This window comes from Equus caballus, chromosome 8 (assembly GCF_041296265.1).
Source record: "Equus caballus isolate H_3958 breed thoroughbred chromosome 8, TB-T2T, whole genome shotgun sequence".
In the NCBI taxonomy this organism is placed as follows: Eukaryota; Metazoa; Chordata; class Mammalia; order Perissodactyla; family Equidae; genus Equus; species Equus caballus.
In genome coordinates, this window is record NC_091691.1 from 83,368,734 (window position 1) to 83,381,485 (window position 12,752).

Below are 12,752 nucleotides of genomic sequence, written 5' to 3' on the forward strand. Positions count from 1 at the left end.
ATGAAATCTAGCTGGAAAGTAATTTCTTTTGAAGAGGTCCTCAGAGCACAATTCCTGGATTTAAAATTTAAAGAAATGCTACAGCAGAGGTGATTTTCCCAGCATTTCTCTGCAGGCAGGTGAAGGCCCTTAAGGGAATGTGGTGGCGCCCCCTAGGATGACTTATCAGGACCTGCAGAGAGCCTTTTTAGAAACAACACACCTTCTTTCCCCGCTTTGGTCATAAACTTTGATATGATCCCTCATGAGAATCACTGCACGTTATGAAAGTTACTGATGCAAACTGTATGCAAGCATGCAGGCTGCATGCTGCTCATATGAAAGGTGAGAAGCCTACAGACAAGGTTAAGAACCAGATTTAACGCGTGGAAACTGGGTCAGTTTTCAACCAGTTGCATAGGTCCCTGGCTACCTACAAGCCTTCTCCAATAAAGCACCAGTGCTGAGAACCCCAGGACTGACCCTGGACTCTGACAAGTATGTGGCCTGCATAGCTAAGGATTCATGGAACCCTAGAGTCCATACACTACATTCCTGACCAGGCTGCCAGTACTCAGGACCCCAGAATTCCTTGCTCCAAAGCCCCATCCCCACCTCCAGGGTCTGCAGAGGCCTTTTTCCTGGGTCCATCCATCTGAAGGCTCATCATGCTATCAGTGTAAGCAACTCTTGACCTGAAGGGTAGCCAAGAGGTGGCTGTCTGCAGGGTCAAGAATGGAGCTTGAACATACAGACTGGGGTGTCCACACATGTGTATGGACAACTCTTCACAATGCGGGACAGAGCCAGCAGTGGGAAGAGAAGCAGGGAAGCCTGCAGCCCAGAGGCAACTCTCTGAAGGCCTCCACATTCCTGCAGGCACTCAGAAGAGTTTGAGAGCTCACCATTCCAGGTCATTATGAAGGTCTGTTTGTCAGTGTAAGATAAGAGAATATATTTCAGTTTGCTAGCTTACTATTCCATGTATGCTATATGGGTCTCCATTTGAACTCTTGTCCGGGGCTGCACAAGAGTTAGTGGTGGGCTTGGAGAACCCACCTGAATTGAGGAATCCATGGGCCATACTCAGTTGTAGCCCAACACTGTACACATGACCTCCCTTCCTCATTCTCAGACTAACAGGCTCAAAACCAGCTCAAGATCAGTCAGCTTCCCTCCTCCTACTTGTGAGTCAAAGGGGTCCTTTGACGGGAGGAACTTGGCTGTGGACCAGAAGCTCTGACTCTGAATCCAGCTCTGCCACTTACTAGTAAAGTGACTGGGGCCAGGTTATAATCTCTCTGAGCCTTAGTTTCCCCAGCTGTAAAATGATGACACCTTGCTATCAGGATCCTTGTGAGGATCACAGCAGATAAGACCAGAGAAGCATTCTGCACAGTGTCTGCCACATGATTAGTGCTGGCATTAATCATTTATAAGTTTCATTTCTAAGTGTCTAGAGCATAGCGACTACACCTGCTCTGATTTTTATCACCAAGCATGTCTATGAAATACAGGAGAACGGTATCTCCAGGCAACTTAGATTTCCAACTATCTAGATTGTGCACATTCCCAACAGAGCCAATTACATGACCTTGTGCTGAATAATCCTTATCAATTCAAAGTGCAAGTGCAAAGATTGACATATCAAATGAAGTCTCAAAGCAACTCACATCTCCTTATTTTGGACAAGTTCAATTCTGAACTGCATGATGAGATTTAGCCAGGTTCTCAATCACGTCGCAATGCTGCCAGCAATTCCTTATAGGAATGAGATTATATCAGATTCCATGGGGTATGAGAACAGAACTTTGGCATTCCATAATTTGACTGCTGGTTATAAAATAAGATTTCCTCTTGTGAACCTTAAAAAAGGGGTCGGGGAAAATACGGGTGAGACTAGAGTCTCCAAGTAGTACATTAGTATTTCCTAGTACAATTTGGGAGCTGGGAGCTTTTCGATCTGCCGAACTATTGCCATGCCCTCCAGTCACAAAATTCTCTTCTCTGTGGTTGAACAAATCCTCAGAGGAGGGGGATGCTGCTAATAATGGATCCTTTCCGTTCAGGATTTAGGGTTAATACATCCACCTCTCAAGGACTTCTCTAAAACACACCTCTCCCCTAGTGATCTGAAGGTTGTAGAGAAACAATGAGTGTCTTCTGCCAAAAGATTAGTGTTCAACTAGCTGACGGAATTTAAAGTAATCATTCAAACAAAGGATCAACTCCTGAATATACTCAGCTCACAGCTGAAGAGAAATCCAAAGGCAGAGGTAGCATTGTGTGGTTTAGAGTATGTGTTCTGGAGCCAGAGAGATCTAAGCAGAAATCCCAGATAAGACCAACACGCTGTGTGGCAGAGCCTGGGCAACTCCCTGAGCCACTCCTAGTCTCATTTTCTCATCTGTAAAAGAGTGATAAGGCCATCATTGCAGGGCTGTTGTGAAGATTAGAAAAAAATCTACATCCAGCCCCAAGAACAGTGCTCGGCGCACTACATGTGGTTAAACAGGAGGTAAGAATACTTGCCCACTTATGAACTAAGACCGGGTATTTCTAACCCTACTGTTGACATGAACAACCGGTCTACCTTTGAAAAGCCCACAAACAATGAAAGCTACAAAAATGAGGGATCTGCAGAAGAAAAGATGATGTAAGAAATGAAACTTCACCAATCCTGGACAACCCCAATAAGTGAATCATTCAAAAGAATACCTGTGACTTACGAAGTTCACAGCTATCAACTGGTTCTCCAAAACCAAATTATTTAGTATTTTGGATATTTTGGGGTAGGGCAGGGGAGGGCAGAAAGCAAGGTACACAAGTACGTAAATATGATAAAGCCCTTTTCTATCACATAGAAGATGAAGATTACTTCAAAAGGTACTTGGGGGAATTGTTATTTTCTGGTATGGAGCCAAAATGTCCTACTGTCTTCTACTTAAACACTGATACTCTTTCTTATTATTCTAGAATTTTTTTTTCTAATTACAAAAAACCATGTACGCCCAGTGTAGAAAATTTGGAAAGAAAAACAATTCATTTTTCTAGCAACTTTCTAATAAAAAAATATATACATATAGTATATAGCCCACTCTAGGAAGCGTCTCATTAATTCTGTAATATGCTAAAATTGTAGAGTGTAAAACTTTGCTTTCCTTTTACTTTCAGAATTCATTTGCAGAAATACTACTTAATTTTTTCTAACCCAAATAATGCTCATCCTTTCATATCAAACATGATTACAGTCTTATAACTACATCTTAAAATCAGAGTCCATAATACAACTGGATTTCAAATCTACCTCTGTTATGGTTTCTGAATCCTTCCACTTAAGTTATTTATAACCTGGACAGCCAATCATTTAAAGTTTCTCATATTGTTCCATGACCTCAAATCTAGAGCCTGTCAGACTTTGCCACAGAAGGGTCGATGAAAGAAAAGATCAATTTGATCCTTCTTTCAGCCCCATTACGGGCTCTGTGCTTCCCTTTTTGAGAGACAATGCCTTTGGTCTCCTAGTGCCCTTAGTGACCTGATCCTCAATGTACACTGGGTACTTATTATTTTCCTAACAAAAGTACCTGTAATAAGATATGGAGGTTCAGAGTGGATTCTCTCCACCCCCTCTCAGTAGGTGCCAGACTGATGACTTAGAGAACTTCTTAGAAAAATAAGTCAGGTCTGTGTCCAGTCACTGTTCAAATGCATTAATTAAGCATCTTCGTATGTGGCAGCCTTTTCCATAATATCTTAAGATTTTGAGGTCCTGACGTATCTACTGCGTTCCAGGCACTGATACAGGCTTTACCTGGATCCAGTTCATTTTCATGGCAAGCCTATGAGGTATTACCTTTCTCCTTTTACGTTTACCAAAGCTCAAGGCAGGTTGAGTACCTTGCTCAAAGGGTCAGTTAGGAAGGCTGCAGGCTAGTGTCCCAAACAGGTGTGTCTGACCCAGGGTCCCATCAGCTCCTCCTGTGGACACAACTTACATCCCCGGTTTGCATCAGAAACGTGTGGGGTTGTCAATGGGTCTTATTTGTTCTCCACGCAGCTCTAGAAAACACTAGCCCAGGCTGCCCCGGGGTGGGTTCTGAAGCCAAGAGCAAGTGAACACTGGCTGATGCCAGGGGCTAAGGCAGAGCAGCAGTGGGCACAGTGAAACCCCCAACACCAGGGAGGGAATCCCAGGGCAGATGCCCATGGCGATGGAGGTGATGCTGTCTTCGTGACGGTCCCCTCTGTGGCAGGCCCTTAACACACCCTCCCTCCCGTACTCCTCACGCCAATCCTGTGACTATCATTATTCTGGTTGTACAGATGCGAACCAAGGCTCTGAGTTCAGCCACTGCTCGCAGCCACCCAGCTGACGGAAGGGACTCGGGGACCCCTCCTGGCGGCCTCCCAGGGCCCTCGGGTCACCCACGTTCCCCCTCTCGCCCCTCCCAGGAGAAGGCCCCTCGCCCCTTCGAGCGCAGCTTCCTGCGCAGCCCACCGCCAGTCCCGAAAGGCCCCAGGCCAGGGGGGCCCGGCGCGAGCCGCCCAGTGTCCCCGCCGTCGCAGGGACCCGGGCCTCGGCGGCGGCCGCGACACCTCCACTTACGTCGATCGCGGAGGAGGGCGCCCACAGACCGCAGGGCCGCAGCCATGTCGGTGCCGACCGAAATCATTCCCCGGGCAGCCGCTGCCCGGGAGCTGGGTTCCTCCCGCGGCACCGCGCTCAGCAGCGGGCCCCGCCACCGCCGCGCCGCACAGCACCTAACCGCCAACCCACGCCGCGTTATCTCGCGTGGCCGCGCCCTGCGCCCTCGCGGCGCGCCCGCTGATTCGCCGCCGGGCCTCGGGGCGGGGCCAGGCAAAGGCACGCTTCCCGCGGGGAGCCCGCCCCCATGCGGGGCCGCCCCCAGGGCGAGAAAGGGTGGGGGCTGCGCTAGCCGCCTCTCGGCACCGGCGCCGCGGTTGGGTGTCTGAAGACTTCCGGACCCCTGGTCGCCCTGGACGATGGCCCGCCTTGCGTGTGCCACCTTGACCATGGGAGGAACCGCGGCCACAACGCGGCAAAGGACTTTCCAGACATTTCCATTACTATTACTTATGGGGATGCTTTTGCCTTAGTTGTCCAATTTGCTTGCCTAGTTAACGGCACAAATGTGCCGACCATGTTTTGTTTTCAGAATAGGAAAAGGAACTATTTTGTATTAGACACTCATGACATAATTACTCAGTTTCTCTGGAGTATCTCTGTGTAGCGGAGTGTGACAGGTGGGACCAGAAAGCAAGCATTGTACTGTCAACATGAGAACTTTAGGAAAGCGAAGGCCAGTCCGGCAAATGCGTTTTTGGAGGGATGGTATGGTGAGGTTTGTCAGTATCCGTGTCTGTGCACCTTCACGGGGTACCCGCCTGCCCCAACCACGCACGCGGAACTTCCCTCATTTCAGGCCGTTCCTACATCCTCACTCCTCCCCCCGCCACCCTGCCCATAAGTTCAGTGCATGAGTATAAGGCCAACCCTTGGGACAGAAGGGTCTCAGGCATCATTCATTCATTGCGCATGTATTGAGCACCTACTGTGTGCACTGGAAAAACAGTCAACAGAGCAGACTGAGCTTATGTACATGTAAGCAGAAGGGGCTTACATGGAGGTTGGGGGAGAGGCAGAATAGAATCACGATATGTAGTATTTTGACTGGTGATTCGCTTTAGAAAGAAGAATGAACTGATGTAAGGGAGATGGGGGAGGGGACGCCAATGTAATTTGAAATAGGGGACTCAGAGAAGTGCTGACTGACATTTGGGCAAAGGCCTGAAGGAAGTAAGGGGGCAAGCTGTGTGGAACATTCCAGAAGATGGAGTCTAGATTGAATTGAATACTTGTTTTCTGTAGCTAAAATGAGTGCTCTTGACTGAGTTTACTTACTATTAAAGTTAGTCCTTCGTATGGTTATAAGCCCAATATCAAATGTCAAATTAAATGGATTGCCTTCCATATTACAGACATGATGTTCAAATCCACGCAGGAACTATTCCCTGAGAAATGGACGGTGAAACGTGCTCCAAGTATCAAACTGATTTTCTGTACATTTTGCTAACTCTCCACTCTCATAAGGAAAATTACATTAGTTTAATTTGCCCTTTAAAGAGGTGATCTTAATAAATAATACATTTCTCTACGTAAAAGCTAAACCCATTTCTTTTAAATAAACTACACAAAAAGGCTCCACATTTTGAAACATGCTGGAAAAACTGTGGACAAGACCAGAGAACCAGAAAAGGCCAAGGGTTTTAGATGTCTGAGCAGCGTGGGCTCTTCTCAGCTACCCCTGGAGGCTCTGGATAAGTCATCCCTAATCATGGGGGCTGTACCCTTCCTGTGGCGGGGAGATAACCGGGATCTTCTGCCCCTCCCAGGGACACTGATGATTAGTGACGAGGCACAAAGGTCCCAAATGTCACGTAATTGACAGTTGGGATGAGTTAAATTTGTATCTGACCAGAAAAGATAAAGGAACCAGCAAAACCTGCTTTACTAACTATATCAACGTAATAGCATTTTTAGAAATGAGTTGGCACCATTTCACCCATTTTATTCACATCTTGTACTTTCATTTTTACTTTTAAAAAACTCATTCAAGATTCCTCATATATAAAACCTCCTGACGCACATATAAAGACTCACAAATTATAAACGAAAACAAGCTTCGTTATTGTTTCCCCAACAGAGAGTGCCATAACACTTCCCATTTCTAATCTGTGGCTTCTTTCTTACAAACATCAAATAAAACAGCTTTCTGACGAGTAAATTTTTATGTTCTTATGAAATGAAAGGAGATAAAATGTGCTTTATGTCAGTTCTTTTCAAAACTGATAGAAAATCCTTAACCCAGAAATTGTGAACTCTGAATATGGGTTTACTGAGAAAAGCAGGAAAGCTCTTGACAGGCTAAAAGAAACTTGCAAAACTCTATGAGATTTTTATATATATATATATATGCCCAGGTTTGTATATGTGTATGTGTTGTATATGTATATATACATATTTATATATGTATATGAGATTTATATATATATATACACACCAAGATATGTATATGTATTTATACATATATACCAGATACGTATATGTATGTGTGTGTGTATATATATATGCATATATATACATTTTCTTCGAGCTTCCATGTCCGTAACAAAATTGCATACCAATTACCTTAGCAAACAGAAGGCCACAGGCACAGTCTCCCGGCCAAGCCGATAAGCGGCACCCTCCCCGTGAGAGAGAGGGTTTGTCTGAGCCCGGGTGACTTAATTACCGTGGGCAGACGGCAAACTTCCTTGACCTTCTCTGGGCTACAGGGACAGTTTTTTAGATTTCTTTTCACAGAAGGCCAGCCCTCCGAGGCCCCACTTCATGCAGGCAGGGGTCTGGCCCTCACTGCACTTTCCTCTCGGGGTGAGCATTCCAGGAGCTGGGTACAAGATTTTCACTTTGCGAAAATTCATGAAGTTGCATGCTTATGACGTAAGCCCTTTTCCATATGAATGTTATATTTCAATATAGCATTTTTTTATGCCCCTCAGAGCCTTTATCTGGGTTCAACTCTTGCTCTAACCCCCATCCCTAACCTAGTGAATCTGGCTTTGAGACCCTCTGACCTCCCTCCCCGCTAATTCTGATGCCTAGAGATATTCTTTTCACCCTCAGCTAAGATTTGGCGGGGGTGGGGAGGGATGGGGACAGGAGGATTATTATATTTGTCCAGTAAATATACTTGTTTGTAGTGGGGAAGAGGTGAGCAGAAGTTTCCCTGATAAAAATGAGTAATGCTTTCAGGCCGAGTGGAAGAAGGAATGCTTTTTCATCAAAGAGGTGTCAGAACTTACAAGAAGAGCACGACTGGAATATACTGAATGTGGGTGGGCACTATGGAGGCACAAGAGCACATGGCATCAGGACTAATGCATCCACTTGGCCACCGCACAGGGTACAGAAGGAGATGAAGCTGGGGAGAGAAGGCTGAGGGCCAAGCCTGAGAGTGCTAAGGACTTGGACCTTTGTTGGTAAGCTAAGGGATCACTGATAGTCATGACAGTCACTGAGAAGAGCGGCCTGTTCAGGGCTGTGCTCTGAGGAAAATAGTTGAGTAAGCCACGTGTGGGCCCGTGTGTACGAGAGGTGAGGCGGGAAGAGCAGATAGGAGTCAGTGGCCACAGTCACAGAAGAGGTGTTGAGAGGATTGAGCACGGGAAGTGAGGAAAGAGAGGACACCAACAGGCTGTTAATGGCACGCTGGAGGACGGAGGGAGGGCAGAATCAGGTAACTCCAAGGCCTCCAGCCTTGGCAAGGCCAAAAAAAAGAAACATGTTAGTCAGCAAGACAGCTGGTTTGAGACAAAGATAAGGGTACTTTTTTTATTGTGGTTGTTTTCATACTGTTTTGTTTGTTTTTACCTATGTTTTATGTTGCAGGAAGGACAAACAGGTACGGCTATCCAACAGGAAGTTTTACTGGTCATCTACATAGAAATAAGTGTTGAAACTAACTATTCATCCATTCATCATTTTTTTTTTAAGGAAGTTTAGCCCTACGCCAACATCTGCTGCCAATCCTCCTCCTTTTTTTTTTTTTTTGCTGAGGAAGATTGGCCCTGAGCTAACATCTGTACCCACCTTCCTCTATTTTATATGTGGGACGCTTGCCACAGCATGGCTTGAAAAGTGGTGCTAGGTCCGCACCCAGGATCTGAACTGGCGAACCCCAGGCCACTGAAGTGGCGCAGGAGAACTTAACTGCTACACCACTGGGCCAGCCCCTCATTCATCATTTTTTTACAAAACAATTTACAGAGAATTCATCACTCTCCTTGCTAATTTGTCCTTCCTAACAGCTAGTAATTGAGCATTTCTTTCCTTTTGCTTATGTCTACTCCCTTTTGTCTTCAAATACAGAGTAAAGACTTCTGGGTAAAGATGGGGGCTTGAATATATGTATATAATTTCACTCTCTCCCCAAAACCCCACTAAAATGTCAACAGAGGTCTTGTTGGTAGTGGTGTTTTGTTTGTTTTCAAGCACAAACCTAACAGGATGGGGGAAAAAAGGGAACCACAGCAACAGAATTTTGGAAACTGGAAGGCAGGTGGATAAATGCTCAATGATTGAGCAGACCCAAGAAAACTAAATCCTAAGCTGGCCATCCTAAAATGAGAACCATCCAGATTTACACAACCGAATTCCTAGGCAGTTCAGGATTGGCAGCACCAGGTACTTCTGGCAACGGGATGAAAAAGAGAGATGCTAGAATGAGATGGATTCAAGTGGTTCAAGTCTGTTCAAGTGGTCGGACTACCCAGATTCCCCCACTGCAGCAGGCAACTGCCCCCACCCACCCAGCAGCCAACTGGAGGTTTGGTTTCTGGAGAGGGAATGGGGGCTCTGGACTGAAGATACCAGGCACATTTGAGAGCAGGGGCACCACCGAAAAGAGCAGAGTTTGGGCAACTACACTTATTGAAGGCACAGAGACCCAGCCCTCTCCACCTGTTTCCCCCACAGGAGACAGAAAGAGTCCGGAATTCAATCAGCCCAAAAGGAAAGACCTAAGGATACTGACACAGGGACTCCCTCACTCAACAGCCCAGGCAGCTGACCCTACATGGGGCTCACATCTCCCACCCACACACTTAGGGCATTTTAATCCCTATTCAGAATTCCCAGCAGATAACTAAGCGCCACTTGACATCTGAGGAAAGCCTTGTCAAAATTGACTATAGTGGAGCCATTTTAAATGGAGTCGGAACTGCCTTTCCAGAGAAATTCCCTTGCTGTCTTGAACTTCGGACTAGGCCAAACTTTTGCACTGGGCCAAAACGGCAATTGTTTCACAAGAACTTGTTTGAGAAGTCAGTGGGAGAACGGACCATCCTGATCACAATGATTGAGAATTGTGGACTTTCTGTAGAATCAATAGTCAATCAATATTTAGCCTAGACTAGCTCTCTGCCTCCACTGCCAATTAAAATTCTTTGTAATACAACCTCGTTTCTTGACCCTTAAAAGTCCCTGACTTTTACTCCCTAGTGGGACACCATTTGGGTTTCTACCTAAATCTGTGCTCCCTAAATTGTAGTTCTTGAGACCCCCAGATAAACTTGTTGCTTCTCTTGCAGTTCATGCCTCTTATTTGTTGACAGCCTCTAACAGGAAGGACAGAGACCCAAACAAACAGAAGAAAACAACATGGAGGAAACTGTGATGATGCACGAACAAGAAAACTTGGATAAGGGACCATAAAGATGGAACTTTCTGAGACCAGAATAAGAATTTTAAAAAAAAATTTACTATGCTAGCAGAGATGGGAAAAGTTGAGGAAAACTTCCAGAAACTAGCAAGCAAAAATAAATAAATAAAAGAAAATTTAAAAGGAGGTCTAATATCTAAATAATAGCAGTTTTATAAAGAAAACAAACAAAAACACCAGGGGGGCGACTTTTAATAAAACAATTTAAGAATCTTTTTCACAACTGAAGGGCACAACTTTCTGGATTTAAAGGGCCCATCAACTGCCCAGTGGAATGGATGAATAGTCCCAAGAAATATCATGAAATTTCAGAACACCAGGGACAAGATTCCAGAATAGACAGGTCATATATAAAGACCAGGTATGAGAATACTTGGGAATTCTTAATAGCAATGCTGGAAGCTAGAACACTAACACTAGATGCTAGGACTTCAAAATTCTGAGGGAAAAATGCTTTCTAACCCACATTTTCTATGGCGGTATGGTTCAAGGGCAAAGACAGATTAAAAATATTTTTAGATATGGAAGATCTCAGTGAATTTACCTTCCACGAACCCTTCCTCAGGAAACTAGTGGAGGATGTGTGTCACCAAAATGAAGTGAACCAAGAAAGAAGAGAACATGGAATACAGGAAATAGGATGTCCAATACAGAAGGCAAAGTGAATACCTAGGATGACAGTGAAAGAAGATCCCGGGATAACAACTGTGTTCCAAGAAGGGAGGGTGACTAGGACAGACTAATGCAGAACCTCCAGCAGAAGTTTCTATGGGAAGATATAACTGATGGCTACCTGATGTATGACTATCTTTTGGGATTGAATAAATGAAAAAGAAAAATAGGATGACTATAATTATTGGGAAAATAAAAAGTTGGGCAGAAAAGAAAAAGCAATCACAGTATACTACACAGCCAACCCAAGTTATGATTCAACTAAGTTGGAAAGTTGGGGAGATGAGAAGGGTGCACATGAATGGTAGGGGCAGGGACAAGAAGCAGTGAAATCCTTTTTCCATAGAAGAACAGTGGATAATGTCTAAAACTAAAAAATCAATAAAGTAATATGAACATGCTATTTGGCGACATGGAGGTAAATGCCTAAAGACTAAGCTAAAACTTTCGAACACCTCCATTTCACTGAGCTGGGGTACTGAATTGTATTAAATACAAACTTGATTTTGACTCTAGAAACCAGCATCTTTGTCCTTCAGACTGTATGTTTCTTCAAAGATAATGTTCTTCACCTAACCATGTTAGTAACATCCATGAGGCAGAAGGAAACTTTTCAGCATAAGAAACCAAATCAGTTAATTGGTCAGTGATTACCAAATACTATTACAGTATTTGTACATCACGACATCCCTCCTTTTTTCTTACAAAGGCCGAATGAAATACACTAAGTTTAAAATAATTCAAGATTTAAGGTTTAAAACTTCATTCTGCCACTTAACAACTGTGCAGCTTTAGGCACATTTCTTAATCTCTCTCAGCCATTATCTCAGGGATAATAGGGCTAATATGAATTACTGGAGAGGTTATTGTGAGGATTAAAGCACACGATAGTGTGTGGCCTGACACAAAACACTACTGCATTGGTGGCAGCTATCATAATTTCAAGCATTTCTCGCTATGCCTTGAAAGCTATGTGGAAGCACATGCAGTGTTTTTGCAGCCATTGGACAGTCTCAGCCTTGCCCCAATGTTCCCATTCCAATTACAGAGATTAATGAGACATAATTAAGTGAGGACCTACAGTGACAATGAGAGAGGCTTAAGGTTGGATTTAGAAACAGGAGAGAGGTACTCAGCGATGATCAACCTCACTCTGCAACAGCCTCACCTGGGATACTTTTAAAACACATCATGGGCCCCTCCCTGATACTCAGATGCAACTGGCCTGGGATAAGGCCTGGGCACTAGTATTTTTGAGGTCCCCAAGTGATCCCAATATGCAGGAAAGTTACTTCTGACAGAGTGGAACTGTTCTATATACTAAAGAAGAAATGTTTAGAAATTGCTAGAGGCAGCCAGGTGTGGGGAGCTGAGCAACAAGGTGGAAAGCTGGGTGGTTAGAAAAGGCTGCAGGACATTTACAAAAAGCGAAAGTTAATATTGAAGTCATTTAAATTGCCACAGTATTAGCCTTCCATCTGTCTTCAAAACTTTAAGTAGTCTCCTACACAAGTACCGAAGGTGAAGGGAGTTTTTGCGTGAGAATCAACTCAAAAAGTCACATCAGGAACAGGTTTCAGGGAGGAAAGAGCTGAGATGAGAGTCCAGCGAGAGGAGAGTTCCATGAGAGCAGCAACTCAGAACAGGGTGTCTCTAAGCGGGACACTTGGCAGGGATGCGGGATAGAGTTGTGACACCTGGATTACAGCAAGCACCAGAGTGAAGGGAACAAAGTCCACAGGCATGAGGTTTGCTGCTGTTGGCCTGATGTTCCCACGACCTCGACTCCCTAATCCC

General features: G+C 44.8%; 1 protein-coding gene across 8 annotated transcripts in view; it reads right to left on the minus strand.

Annotated features, from left to right (window-relative positions):
* The window catches only part of FECH (ferrochelatase), a 33,929-nt gene extending 28,981 nt beyond the window's left edge, over positions 1 to 4,948 (minus strand). For 3 of the 8 annotated variants that reach the window (XM_070275737.1, XM_070275739.1, XM_070275735.1), the window contains exon 1: positions 4,589 to 4,819. In XM_070275737.1, coding sequence (XP_070131838.1) covers positions 4,589 to 4,655 — 67 coding nt within the window. In that variant the 5' untranslated portion in view covers positions 4,656 to 4,819. Of the gene's footprint in view, positions 1 to 4,588 lie in introns of all 8 variants that reach the window. The other 5 variants (XM_001488915.7, XM_023647865.2, XM_023647866.2 and 2 more) reach the window with 5 other exon arrangements.
* Positions 4,949 to 12,752: the final 7,804 nt, after the last annotated feature.